Source organism: Natator depressus, chromosome 17 (genome assembly GCF_965152275.1).
Source record: "Natator depressus isolate rNatDep1 chromosome 17, rNatDep2.hap1, whole genome shotgun sequence".
Classification (NCBI taxonomy): domain Eukaryota; kingdom Metazoa; phylum Chordata; order Testudines; family Cheloniidae; genus Natator; species Natator depressus.
In genome coordinates this window covers 24712728-24726721 of record NC_134250.1, presented here as the reverse complement: position 1 = coordinate 24726721, position 13994 = coordinate 24712728, and the positions used below count along the sequence as shown (strand labels likewise).

General features: G+C 55.1%; 1 protein-coding gene across 4 annotated transcripts; it reads right to left on the bottom strand.

Moving 5' to 3' along the window:
• Positions 1 to 628: 628 nt before the first annotated feature.
• Positions 629 to 8153, bottom strand: VPS37D (VPS37D subunit of ESCRT-I). Of its 4 annotated transcripts, none has more exons than XM_074974649.1 (5): positions 8007 to 8146; positions 4088 to 4690; positions 2324 to 2495; positions 1949 to 2031; positions 629 to 1532 (listed from the first exon to the last, which is right to left on the bottom strand). In XM_074974649.1, exons 2-5 carry the CDS (start codon positions 4103 to 4105, stop codon positions 1026 to 1028), a joined length of 780 nt encoding a protein of 259 aa, XP_074830750.1. In that variant the 5' UTR covers positions 4106 to 4690; positions 8007 to 8146; the 3' UTR covers positions 629 to 1025. The 4 variants fall into 4 exon arrangements, with proteins under 4 accessions (XP_074830750.1, XP_074830751.1, XP_074830748.1 ...); XM_074974650.1 differs by having other exon boundaries at positions 4088 to 4606; XM_074974647.1 differs by lacking the exon at positions 4088 to 4690 and having other exon boundaries at positions 8007 to 8153.
• Between the last annotated feature and the right edge of the window lie 5841 nt (positions 8154 to 13994).

Below are 13994 nucleotides of genomic sequence, written 5' to 3'. Positions count from 1 at the left end.
TCCTGCTGCGAAGGGCACTCGGTGACCCTCCTGGCAGAGCAAATTCCCCTCCTCTCACAGCACAAGCCCCAAGCAAAGAGCAGAGACTGGAAAGCGCCTTTATTTGGAAAATGATCTTTGTGCCCCAAGCTCCTCAGGGCAGCCTGACAAACTGCCACGTAGCTGCCTGGGAGGCCCTAGTGCCGTACAGCGTGGCACCAGGGCCCCTGCCCTGTCCTCTTTGGCCCTGCCCCTCGCCTCCCACACCCCTGCCCCTGGCTATCACACCTCACGCACGCGCGCACACACACAGACTGTGTCCCACAGGCTGGCAGAGCCAGGAGGGGAGGGAGACAGCAGGAGCCCTCCTTCTGTGAGTCCTCTGCAGCCCACATGGCCATGTTCTTATCCTGCTCACCGTACCCTCATAGCCCCTGGCCTGGGTCTGCATTCCCCTCTGTGCCCCACGGACCTTCCTCCTTGTCACCATATCTTCCTCTCATCCGCATTCACCTCCAACCCATGCAGGGCAGCTGGGATCCTGCCCCCTGTGCCCGTAATCTGCCAGCAACCCCCCCCCACCTCCTCATGCTGTGTACCCCCCCCCACGCCTGCTGCGCTCCCACTGACCCTGCCATCTGACAACCCCCCCTCACCCCAGCCTCAACTCCGCCTAGCCTGCTGCTCTCACTGCTGCTGCAGTATCAGACGCCCCCATGCAACACCTGCCAGAACTCAGCACCCGGCTTCTTGGGAAACCCCTATTATAATTAACCACTGCCAGGCTGCCTCTGGCCACGTGGCAGCCACACAGACCCCACTGCTAGCTGCATCGGGGAGCAGGTCATTACGTCACCGCCACAGACAGCGGCGCACCCTGGAGGCTTCCTGAGAACCTGGGGTGGGAGCGAACAATGCCTTCGAGCCGCCCAGCTGGCGGGGGCTGTGTTCGGTTCACATTCATTCTCTGGCACAGGAAGCTCATGTGTGCTGGGCGGCTGGTGTGTCAAGGACTCGGGTCTGAGGACATCTCATTGCCCCAGTAGCTACCGGTGGGGCGGCTCCTGCTTCTGTGGGTAAGACGGGTGCGCATGCTGCACGCGGAAAGGCCGCGGGCTAAGCAGGGGGATGTGTCCAATCAGACGCAGAGGGGAGCCCAGGAATGGGATGCTGGAGCGAGATGTTGGAGACTGGCCTGAGCGAGAGGCCAGGGGAGGTAGATTTCGGCTGGGAGGGGCAACAGGCACAGGGAACGGTATGATGGCATCAGAGGGGACCAGCAGGGCAGGCGTGTAGCCACAGTGGAGCTGGAACATCTTGGGAGAGGCTGCGTTTTGCACCAGGGCAACTTGGGCTTGGGCTGGGCTCAGCGGGGTGGCTCGCTGCCCCTCGCAGCACGTGGGGAGCCACCTGGACTGCTTCTCCTTCCGCAGGAGTTGCTCCAGTTTCTCCACTTGTGTCCTGCGGAGGTGGGACAGCATCCGGCTCTGCTGAAAGAATTCCAGGAAGGCATCCAGGGGCAGCTCCCGGCCCAGGAACCTCTCCACCTGCGCCTGTGGGGCACAGAGAATGGGACATCAGCCTGGGGTGGGGGGCAGGAACATGCAAATCTGGGATGGCCCATAGGACCCCAGAGATGGATAGCAACACTGAGCCAGAGAGCATGCAGGAACCATCCAGAGCAGCAGGGGACCCCCAGAAACCCGATGGGGCAGCCGTACGAGAGGATGCTCTGGGGGTGAAATCCTGAAGTCAATGGGGGTTTTGACAGTGACTTCAGCAGAGTCAGGATTTCACCCATGCAGTCTTCCGAGAGGATGCAGGTGATACATGGCTCGGTGGCCAGCTCCATGCAGCTCCCATCGCTACCGACCCAGAGGTCCCAGGGGCTGAGGGGGTGGGGAAGCTGAGTAGCTACAAGTTGCCAGAGTCAGAGAGGTCAATGGCAAAGCAGGTCTTGCAAACTCACCTCCGACTCTGCCTCAGCTGCATCCAGAGCGGCTTGGAGTTGGCTCAGGATGCTCTGCGGGCTCCACTTCTTCAGGCAGGTCTCTGGTGGGGGGAAAGCAGCTTCAGCCAGGGGCATACAAACGAACCTGGCCCTGCAACGAAGCCTCCAGCCACCACCCTCTGGCCAGTCCAAGGAGAGGCCTCCGACCCCATCGCCCAGCCATGCTCCTGCCCTTGCGGGGCCATCATTTGCTGAGCCAAAAGCTCTTCCCTCAATGGCCATCAAGGCAGGGCCCAGCCAGGGAGTGACAGGTCAGAGCCGGCTTCCCCGCTGCATCCCAGAACCAGAGCCTGGGAACAGCGGTTCCCACTGACACAGGGCGGCTCCACTCACCCACTTGCTGCTGCTTTTCCTGACACGCCGCCCTTGTCTCCTGCAGCTCCTGGTACTTTATGGCCAGTGAGGCTTTGCCGTTCTCCAGCTGCGGCTGCAGGGACAGGTTTTCCTTGGCCAGGGCATAGTTCGAAGCCAGGCACATTTCCCGCTCCAGCTGTAAGCTCTGAAACTGCAGGGACATATTGGCTCAGAACTAGCACCCCAGGCAGAGCTAGCCACCCCCCAACTCCATTGCCACCTCCCCCTGCAGGGCCTAACCCCACTCTCCAGAAAACACTCCTCAGCACATTGCCAGCCCCACAACTCTCCTCTAACGCTGGCCCCACTGACCGGCCCATCGCAGCTCAGTCCTCCACAGAGAGCCCCCCAATTCACTCAGCCAGCCAAGTACAAAGGGTGTTAACCAGAGCACTGTCCAGAGCAGTCAGCTCCACATCAAAATAAGACCTTTTACCAGCTCCGCCTCTCAGTACCATTCTGCTCCCTCTGCCCCAGCTTCCCCAGAAGCAACAGGTCGGGGAAGAGTTCCCGGCAAGAGGCTGCAGCTGCATAAAAATCCAGCCACACAGCTAGGAGCCCACACATCAACTGGCCGGGTGGAAATTACATAAAAACTCCACACATCTTAAATGGGCCAGACAGCTTCTCTGCGGGCTAACAGGCTAACACCTGTATTCCCCACACTGACAGGCACGAGCCAACCACCGAGACAGGTTTGCTTTCTGATAGGCCTGGGGAAGAGATGCTGGAAAGTGGGCCGGGAAAGACTAAAAATAATCTGACCCAATTCCCCAGGAACATATCCCACACGTCAGAGCCTAATAAACCTTCACAATTAATCCTAGTGGCACTAGCATTCCTGCGCAGAGCCCGGCAAATGAACTGGCTATCTACTAGCCAGGGGTCTGGTGGTCAGAAGAGGGAAGAGTATCTACCTGCAGGGTCAAGGGGAAAGGCCCCGGGCAGCAGCCCAGTGGCTGGTGCTGAGATTTCTAGCAGGATGTCAGCCCCGGACCATGCTGAGGCTTCACTTTTCATGTCATCCTCTGGCTCAGATAAATTGTGTCTGATTAATTTGAAGCATTCCCACTTCCCCCTCAGCTGCTTGAAGGTAAAAGAAGATTCTTGTCTCGTCCCCCTCGACTCTTCAGAGCCTCCTGGCTGATGTTGAGGCGGGTTGGTCTCCACTGCACTGTCTGTATCAAGGGGTGGAGAGGCGGCTGCTACTCCTAGCCCCCATTTCTCTACCCTGAGTAACTCCAGCATCTGCCTCTGTAGCTTTCCCAAGCAGCAGCAGCAGAGTGAAACTGATGCGGTTCTGGTTATGGTCACTGATGCCCAAACGGTTCTGAACAACCACTGCACAACGGATTAATCTGCAACTGCTTGGCAAAGCTCAGAGCAGCAGCAGAGCCACTAGACCTGACTGCAGGCTCAGTCACACAGCCCTGCACTGATTGTCTTTGGAAGGTTTTCTTCACAACCATAAGGATCTTCATTTGTTAGTTACTGAAAGCTTAAACTCTACAGAAATAGATGGTGCAGGCCTCCACACTCACCAGGGAGACATTCCACTCGCTGCAAGCATGGGCCCTAGGGATTCATCAAGCCCTGATGTAATGGGGACAAGTTAACATTTCCTAAACAACCCAAACTTTGGGAATATTCTGGCGCTGGAATATCTGATCTTGCAGACTTAACATTGTATTAGTATCACCTGCAAGGACATTAAACATAGGTGCTTGGCTGCTGGACACTAACCCTCTCTGGAACGGACATGCCACGTCCCTGCAGTTGCTGGTGGCAGCCTGGGAATTATTACTCAGCTGGGCCAGGGGGAGAATTGAGCGAATATTGGGTGAAGAATCACTCTTCCTGTCTGTCCTAGAAGCCATGGATGGGCATGAGGATTTGCTGGTGCATTCTGTCAGCACCTTCTGGGGACAATTTCTTTGGCGGTAATTCCTCAAGGCACTACACTCTGGCCAATTCAACGCTGGTGGCTAGACTCAGAAAGCCAACAAAGCACAGACAGAAACAGGACTGGCTCTAGGCACTAGCAAAGCAAGCACGTGCTTGGGGTGGCACAATTCCAGGGGCGGCGTTCCGGTCATCCTTCTTCGGTTGGTTGGTTGGGTTTTTTTGCTTGGGCAGTTGTGCTCTCGGAGCTTGGGGTGGCAAAAAAATCTAGAGCCGGCCCTGGACAGAAAGATCTGCACAGCACTTCATCTGGGGTTGTTTTAAGCGATGACCCAGCTGTTCCGCGGCATGCAGAAGGCACTGGAAGGGAGGGGGAGGAGTTGATCAGCAGGGTCAGCAGCCCCGGACATGACTTGCAAACCCCTGGAGTATCCTCACATTGATCTATATATTTTAAAAAAAGAAAAAGAAAAAAAAGGCAAGCAGGCCTCTGGAGGGGAACACTGGCTTTGGGAGAGGGATCCCTTTTCTCCCTTCACACCTAGGCTTCTTTCCCATGCTGACCCAGGCCTACAGTTTCGGATATTTTGCTGGTCTAGCCGGAGATGATGGGAAGATCTTTGGACCATGGTGACTCTTTCTTCCCAATTACCCAGCCCAAGGCAAGCTCCCTCAGTAGCTCCAATCCTCACCATGGCCTCCATAAGCTTTTCAGCACTATGAGCAGTTGGGGTGGCTAGTCCAAAGAGATGGACTTTCTAACAAGTTACTGTATCTAGTAATGACTTCAGACCAATTCCAACAGCTCCCCATACTCCTACCGGGTAATTAGCAAATCTTTAGGTGCCAAAGTCTACACTGTAAAATCTCCCAGACTGAAACTCAGTTCCAAATGACAGAGAAGGACCTTGTTGATATGGAAGCACAGGGAGTATCAAGACACTAACTGGAGTCTTAATTAAAGGTAATTCCTCACTACCTTGGAATATACCAAATCAAGAAGATTGTAGCAAGAATATTGGATTTGGCTTTGATATCTGGGTGGGAAGCTTTCACTCTCCCTGTTATTAAATTCTTTGCTACACTGTAATCCTCTCCTCTGGCTATCTAAGATTTTCAGGATATCCAATAAAGGTTCTGCACTGAAACCTTTACACAAATCTATTCTCTCACTGTCTTATTACTGTAACATTTACACATTTTTTATGATAAAGAGTATGGTCATAGTCAAGAAAAAGATGGAAACATTATGTATGATAACAAGCAAACATCTTTCCAAATATATCTAAAGCCACCCACACTAGACGTAAACAACTATTTTTGCTTAAGGCTGCTTTTGATTTCTTGCCCTCCTTTCTCTTCCCTGCCAAGCTTGGATTAATCAAAGATCAAATGCATTACATGTCTTCTGAGTATGACAACGGGAAGAACTTGCTGGGTTCCATTAGCTCCGTTCATTTTTTATTATTTGATCCTTCAGAGACAACTGACTAATCTTATCTCTATTTAACAATTAGTCTTGTATCAATTTGAGCAAATTCAACGGTTTTTTTGAGACTTATGGAAGATTTTTTTAAAATGAATTTCAAATGATTTTTCCTTTTGTTATCCTTCAATAAGTCCTTGCCTGAGGACTTATCTCTGAAGATAGAATGTATTTAAGAATTCCTGTGATATTGATCTTCATACAAACTTTACTTGGTCTTTGATTATGAATTAAATAACAAAAGGCAAAGACCCTCATTGATATACCTTCGATGCTGAAAATTAAACCACAGCGCACACAGGAAATGAAAGCGTCACGGGTCTCGGAGCCCACACAGCACATCCTGTGCAGCTTGAAGTAAATGTTTAACAGCCTACCTAGAAACCAAAAATACTCCCTATGTGTAATATGGGTGAAGCGACGATGTTTGAGAGTGCGGACTTCTGCATTTCTTGGCCTCAGCATGTTTCCATTTGCAGCATGAATACAGGTTTCTGCATTTCAGTGGTATATTATTCACTGAGAACACTATCTGGGCTAGCCATGCCAGGAAGAGAGTCAAGGCCCAATACAGAGATATGAGGCAGTAGGTGTGGTCATTATGGGGGGATAAGTCTACCTATGAAGGAAGAAAAGGCCTTTACACCCCCACAGCTGGTGTTCCCCTCTGTTGGTCTCCTACCTACCTCTCCTTCTGAACCCAGGTCCTGGGGATGCCAGATTCTGAGCCTTGCAGGACAATTCTCCCCATAGAAGTGCCAGCTGCATGTGCTCTGCCTCCCTCCCTCCTGGCAGCTGCCCTAGGCTGGCACTCTCCATGGCACAAGACCAACAGCAGCAGTGCTAAGTGGTGGCAGAGGGATCGGCTCTCAGAGGAGGCTACGGAGGAAAGTATGGCCCAGGATCTGGCCCAAGGGCAGAGGAAGTGAGAGATTTGGGAAGCCACCTCTAAGCTGCCAAATGGGAGCAGACAAAAAGCCCCCCTGCCTGAACTCCAGACCAGGGGAGGACAGGAGCAGCTGGGGGTGAGTTTACAGGATGGGGTCTGCCCCAGTCCCCCCCCCCGTCTCCCCCGCGCAAGCTAGGCATGAGTCGAGGGGCTGAGTGGGAGAAGTGTTTGCTCCCACTAAGCTCGGAGGGGGAGTCCCCGCAGACGTGTCCCACCCCAGCGGTGCCTTGAGGGGCTCAGGCCTTGCCACAGGGCCAGCCCAGGAGACTGCCGGGGAAATACGAGTGTCATTTACATTAAATGAGTCTTGTCACCACGTCCCCCCGGCTGACCCTTGTGGGCAGAATGTTGGGGAGCTCAGCCTGGCCCCCGACCCCCATTGCAGACCCTCACAGTGCCTGCCTGTCTGCCGACCAGGTATGATCTCACCTCCATCCCCACAGCATCTGAGCCCCGCAAGGGACCACCTCTCCCAGTGCATCCCCGCCCCTTCCCATGGGCAGCTACAGGCCAGGGGCAGCCCCAGCGTGTGGCCAAGCCGAGCCAGGAAGAGGAGAAATGGCCTGTGGAGAATGGGGGGACGCAGCAGGGGGAGCCCTGGAGAGGGGGGGCTGAGGGTGGGGAAAGGCAGGATGCAGGGGGAATGGAGGAAGGCATGGGGTGGGACGGGCAGACAGCTGGGAGGAAATTACCAGGGGACAGGGCATGTAGGGGATGGAGCAGGGGACAAATCGAGGGGTGAACAGGGTGTGCGGGGGAGGATCCCAGAGGGCTGGAGGGAGATGAGGGAAGAAGCCGCTCGACAGGGGAGAAGGAGCCAGGAAGGATGGAGGGCAATGGGGCATGGGAGGAAAGGAGCCAGAGGGTTGGAGGGGGACGGGGCACGGGGGTGGAGGAGCTGGGGAGGATGGAGGGGGATGGGGGGGAAAGGAGCCCGAGGGGACAGGGGTGAAGTACTGGGGGAATGGAGGGGGACAAGAGAAGGAACGGGGGGGGGTGCAGCTGGAGGGGAGCTCCAGGGAAAGGACCCAGGGAGACGGAAGGATGGAGGGGGCCGAGAGAAGGAACGGGGGGGGGATGGGGGGGACGCGAGGAGGGGGATGATCCGGGGAGACGCGGGGATGGAGGGGGACGAAAGACGGAATGAGGGCGGGGGGTGCAGCTGGAGGGGAGCTCCGGAGAACGGATCCGGGAAGATGGAGCTGGGGGGTGGGGAAAAGAAGGAGCCGGGGGGGGGGAGCCGGCGGGGGGGAGAGAAGGAGCCGGGGGGGGAAGATCCGGTTCCCGGCCCCGCGCTGCAGCCCCGGCCCCGCCGGCCCCGCTACCTTCCTGCTCCCGCTCAGCCGCACGATGCGCTCCAGCTGCGGCTCGTCCTGCAGCAGGCTGCGGAGCTGCGCGGTGCTGAGCCCCGGGGAGCCGGGCTCCGCCGCCCGCACGCGCCTGCCCCGGTGCATCGCCCGCCGCCCCGAGCCGTCCGCGGGGAGCGGGCTGCGGCCGGCCCGCCAGGGGGCGGTACGGGGGCTCTTAAAGGGGCCGCGCCCCTGTGGGCGGGCACTGCTGGGGCGAGCGCAGCAAGGAGTCCCTGTGCGCCGGGACCGGCGGGCTTGCTCCCCAGTGCTGCCTGGGCAGCAGGTGCCATCGCCCCCTTCATACATGGAGCGGCCCCAGGCCTGCCAGGGCTTCAGGGAGGGCAGCTCAGCCGCGCTGCTGGGAGGCCATGGGACCGTGCGCCGGGGATCCGGTGCAGGGCCCAGGACTCCTGAGCTCGATGGCTGGCCTGGGCAGATCGGCGTGCACCGGCCTTCCCTCTGCCATGCGGTGAGGGTAGTGCCGGGGGCAGTGCCTGGGGCTGTCCCCATGGAAGGGCTCTGCCTGTCTCCGGTTTCTCGCTCTGTGACATTAAAGGGACATGTTTAAGGTTGCGGAGTGGAGAACTCAAATGTCAGGAAATGCCAGAATTACAGCTTAGATCCCCTGCACTGAGTGAGACAGGGGCCTGTGGAGATGGGGTGCTGTCATCAAGGAGTGGGTCATAATGCACAACGGGGCAAAGTCAAGGGTGCCCAAGCAGCCGTAAACCTGGCCTTTCCTAAGGTTTGGCTGCTTGACTCTACAGCTGGGACATTCTTTTCATGTGAGGGGTTTGTGTGCAATTTCCTAGGGATTCTGAAAAAGATAAAAATAAATTCTGTTGTGTGGAATTAGGTGTCATCAGCATACCGTGTGTCAACAGTAGGGCTCCAGCCCGGAGCCTTCCGCAAAGCCTTACACCGCCTGAGCTACAGGACTAATTACATACCCTAGCAGCACAAGGCTGTTATCCCTGGGGGAGAAGAGTGGGGACAGGCTGCGCCCCTGTGGGTGGGCACTGCTGTATAAAGGGGGTAGCTCCAGCTTTCTGTCCTCCCCCGCCTCCCCAGGAGATGATGCTCTATGTGGAGCCCCAGGAGAGAAGGATGGGATACTCGGGTCATGTGCAGGGCCCAATGGGTGCAGATCCAGGCCCAGCTATTCCTCCAGCACCTCCCAGTGCAGCCTCTGCTGCTGTGGTGGCAGGACCCAGCTGTTGCGAACGTTCTTGTTCAGTCATTTGTTTGGCAGGATACCAACATTTTCCAGAGAAACACAATCCAGAGCAGGGAAATGGTGTATCCCAGCCAAAGCTGCATGGACAGGGACAAAGAAAAGGCACTCTCCTGCCCCCATGGCTTTCTCCCTGAGGAATTTCAGAGGCCAGCTGCAAACAATGGAAGTGCTGGAGCTTCTCAAAAATGGCTCACCAGAGTTCTTTATAATGGAAAATGACAGGCATGCTAAATATAGGGGCCTCTACCAGCTCCCCTACAATTATTCCTGGTATTCTGGAGATGGCACTTAGCCTACTGGGAGCTGTCCTCACTGCAGGCTTCCCTGTCACACTAACACTGGGGGATGGAGTGGGAAAGACCTGCATTTGCTTTCCCCAGCTCCTGGCAAACTGTCAACAACTGAGCTCAGTTTGGCTCTTCCCTGTGATACCCTCCAGGCCCAGTGATCCCTGTTCCTGTGGGCATGCTGGGTGCTCTGACCAGCCCTGCAGATGGCATGGAGTCACTGCCAGGCTATGGGAGGCTTCTGTTGAAACCAGTCTGACATTCCTGTTGCCCATCTCCCTAGGGGAAGGGCCTGATCCGGACTTTCAGTGAGAGGATGCAGTGCTGCGGTAGTCATGGCGGTGCTGGGATGCTAGAGAGACAAGGTGTGGGAGGGAATGTCTGCTACTGGACCAACTTCTGTTGGTGAGAGAGGCCTGAAGAAGGGCTCGGTGTGGCTCCAAAGTGTGTCTCTCTAACCAACAGGAGATGGTCTATCACAGGCATGGCCAAACTGTGGCACGCGAGTTGCATGCGGCTCTTTTACGGTTAAAGTGCGACTCTTGGAGCCCCCCAGGCCCTCCCCTTTCTCCACCTACTAGACTGGTTTCACCCTGACTGCTGTCTGAGTTTTAATGAAAACACATTTCAGAGGCATTAGGCTCTGCTGTCCCTGCAGCTCTTAGCCTGTGTGCAGTTACGTTCGTTCCCCGTACCCAGCAGTGTAACCAAGGAACAGAGAGCAAAGGCATCTGGCCTCGTCAGTGAGGTCAGCTACCTGTGTAGTGAACACAGTGCCTCTGCCCATGCAGACCCCATGCCAGGGCAAGGAGGTTCCATGCCCTGCCTATTGTCAGGGTGATGGCAGTGTGCCCTCCTTACCCCGGCTCACCGGTACACCTTGCAGGCACTTGGAATCCCACAGTGAACATTCCCAGTCCCCTGGTGCCAGTATCTGCTAGGGTCCCACAGGTGCGCAGTGGCAAAGGTGCCAGCTGAGGCTGCATTGGGCAGTGACCTCCCATTACACACTGTTCTTGGAGGAGTAATACAGAGCCGGGACCCTGAGCACCTCTTCTGGGATGGCCACACCCACCTTTCTGACGCAACACCGGAAAAGGGAACAAGCCCTGTGCTGTGCATTCAGGCTGCTCATCTGTGCCCCACCTGCCCAGCCATGAGAGAGGGCAGCTTCCTTGCTTGCTGTGAGGGGAACAGGTGAAATAATGTATTATATGCATGAGAATCCAGCCCTGTCTCTTCCAGCCCCTTCTCTGTCAGCAGCATAAACAGCTCTGGTTCCTTCTGCTGCCAACCCAGAGCTTGTGGCTCAGGCTCAGGAAACTTTTGTTAACAGACTGATAAAAAGCTTCAGAGAATATCTGAGATGCTGCAAATACCCAGCTTGGCCAGGGGCCTCAGCACCCAGCTCCTTCAGTGCACAGCCTCTTTGAGATACTCATAGCGCTCTATGTGCATTGCACCCCCCTTACACACACAGAGCCCGCTGTGTGCATTACACGACACACACACACAGCCCTCTGTGTGCACTGTACCACACACACAGCTCTGTGCTCACTACACCACACACAGAACCCTCTGTGTGCATTGCAACACACACACACACACACACACAGAGCTCTCTGTGTGCAGTGCACCACACACACACACAGCCCTATGTGCGAACTGCACCACACACAGAGAGAGCCTTCTGTGCACACTGCACAATACACACAGCCCTCTGAGCACACTGCCGCATACAAACAGATCTTTGGGTGCACTGCACCAAACACACACACACACACAGACCCTTCTGTGCACACGGCACCACGTGCGTGCACACAGACACTCACAGACAGGGCTGGCCTTACCGTGAGGTGAACTCAGACGGCTGCCTTAGGTGCCAGACTGGGGGGGGGGGGGAGAGGGGGCGCCACTAGGACCCAGAGTGTAGAAAACGGGGTCTGCTGCCAGTGCATCTGTATTCTCTCTGCTCGAGATGCACAGGGACGGGGGAGTGCTGGGCTGGAGGAAGGAGGGCACAAGAGACAGAACAGGCAGGCAGGAGAAAAGGTGAGAGGGAATCACAGAAAGGAGAAGGAGCTGCAGGGAGAGAGGAGGAGGAGCCTCTTATGTACCCCAGGACCCTGGACTGATTAACCCCAGCTTCTCAGGGAGCTTCCTGTTTCCTGCTGCTTCCCTGAACCCACTTGAGGAGAGCAGGCCGTCAACTCAAGTAGTAGGAGCCAGTTAGGCCCTTAAGACGCTGATCTCTTCCCTCGCTCAGGCCCTGCTACCAGTTCTGAAGAGTGCACAGAAGTTGGCAGAGGAACTCCATACTGAGGCTATTTTCCCACCCGTTCAAGAATACAAGAGTCACCGAAGAAGACGACATTTTGATTACGAGGCATGGGATAATCCCATAAGAGACCCCAAACAACAATTCAAAGTTGAATTCTTTAATCGGGTGTTAGATTGTGCAATACAGTCAGTTGAAGAATGTTTCATGTAGCTCAAGGAACACAGCAGTATATTTGGGATGTTGTAGGATATTCCAAAACTCCTCACTATACCTGAAGAAGACCTATGCCAGCAATGCAGGGCACTAGAGACAGTGTGGACACATGATGACATGCGCAATATTGATACGAGTGATTTAGGTGATGAACTGAAAGCCCCTGCAAGATACATTTCATCAGGATCAACTCCAAAGGCTGTTCTGGAATATATGTGCACAAATAAGATGACCACCCTCTTTCCGAATGCTTTTGTTGCTCTGCGCATACTTCTAACACTTCCTGTAACAGTTGCCAGTGGAGAACGCAGCTTCTCCAAGCTGAAGTTAATAAAAACACATCTACGCGCCACAATGACACAGGAGAGGCTGGTCGGCCTTGCAACCATCTCAACAGAGCATGAGCTGGCCCAGACTGTGGACCTTCAGCAGGAAGCAGTTCAAATCTTTGCAACCAAAGAAGCACCACTCTGATTATTCAAACAGATAAAAATGCCAGTGTTTACTACGCAGACAAGAAAAGTTACATTTGCTGTTTGAAAGTTAAGTGTTTGAAAGTTAAGTGTTACTTAAAATGTTTGAACAAGGCATTTTAAGTTGTTAGTTCTCCTTTATTGGGGTAGGTGGCAGAGCAGGATCATGAGAGGAGCAGAACAGGAAGAAGGCAGAATTGAGACCTTTCAAAGTTTTGGCCCAAGCGAGCGGGGATGGGATTATCCCATGCCTCGTAATCAAAATGTCGTCTTCTTCGGTGACTCTTGTATTCTTGAACGGGTGGGAAAATAGCCTCAGTATGGAGTTCCTCTGCCAACTTCTGTGCACTCTTCAGAACTGGTAGCAGGGCCTGAGCGAGGGAAGAGATCAGCGTCTTAAGGGCCTAACTGGCTCCTACTACTTGCAGGAGATGGGCCGGATGGGACTCTCTAGGTGTTGTCCCTCTCTAATTTCCATGAACCTCAAAGATGTAAGTGCGCCAGGATCTCACATCGTGCTTTTAGCGTCTATCTGGGGCGGGTTCCATTGTCTTCTACCAATCCTAGCAGCATTCAGCGCATTCACAATCGCTGCAGGGTGAGCCCGTGTTCATTTCCTCCTAGCTAAAAGCCACAGCCCGAGCCCCAGGTCCACGTTTTAGGTGCACTATTGGCTTAAGGCCAGCTGTTGCATTTACAGTTACATACAAATGTGCAAATTGTGTGAGGTGTTGCACTCTCTGTAAGTGCAGCTGCGTGCTTTCTGGTGCAGCTTCAGGGCCGGCCTTTGGGGCAGGCTGTACGGTCCCGCCCAGGGCAACCCGCCAAAGGGGGCATTGTGCACAGGGTTTGGATTCCCACCTGACCTGCCGAGCGCTAGCTGGGCTGACAGAGGCCTATTGGGATCCAGGAAGTGGGCGGGCAAAGCCCACTGCTAAAGGATCCCCCCCAGCCTAAGAGGGGGGTCCACAGGACCTTGAAAACCAATTAATTACGGGAGACAACTAATGAACAACAGGGACAGGAGTGTGGTCAAAGGGTCAAACAAAGGGAACCGGACGGGGACACCGAGCAGAGAACCCCGGACAGCGCCCACTGCTCCTCAAAGGCGTCAAGGGAGTCAGTGGACGCCACCCAGAGGAACTCTGCCTGGATACGTGAACGGACGGAGGATCGGAAATAGGCCCCACAGTCACAGGAGACTCCACTGGCCAACCTCCTCACCCTGGTTTTATAGATGGCCACTTTAGCCAGGGCCAGGAGGTCCCATGACTTAGTGGGGCCACGGACAGGGGGTGCATAGATCAGGAGGTGAGGGGAAAAGTACAACCAAAATCTTAATAAAATATTTGTGAGGAGCCGGAACAGAGGCTGCAGCCTAGCGTACTCCAGGTAGACGTGCGCCAGGGTTCCCCTCACGCCGCAAAAGGGGCAGGTGTCCGGGATTGGGGTGAACCGCGCCAAGTACACGCC

What these genes read in the sequence shown, in the direction of transcription:
- VPS37D (XM_074974647.1), bottom strand. Translation starts at nt 8,135, where the DNA reads ATGCACCGGGGCAGGCGCGTGCGGGCGGCGGAGCCCGGCTCCCCGGGG. An exon ending in GGCTGAGCGGGAGCAGGAAG is followed by an intron (nt 2,496 to 8,006) that starts GTAGCGGGGCCG and finishes ATGTCCCTGCAG; the next exon opens with TTTCAGAGCTTACAGCTGGA. An exon ending in GGAAAAGCAGCAGCAAGTGG is followed by an intron (nt 2,032 to 2,323) that starts GTGAGTGGAGCC and finishes TCCCCCCACCAG; the next exon opens with AGACCTGCCTGAAGAAGTGG.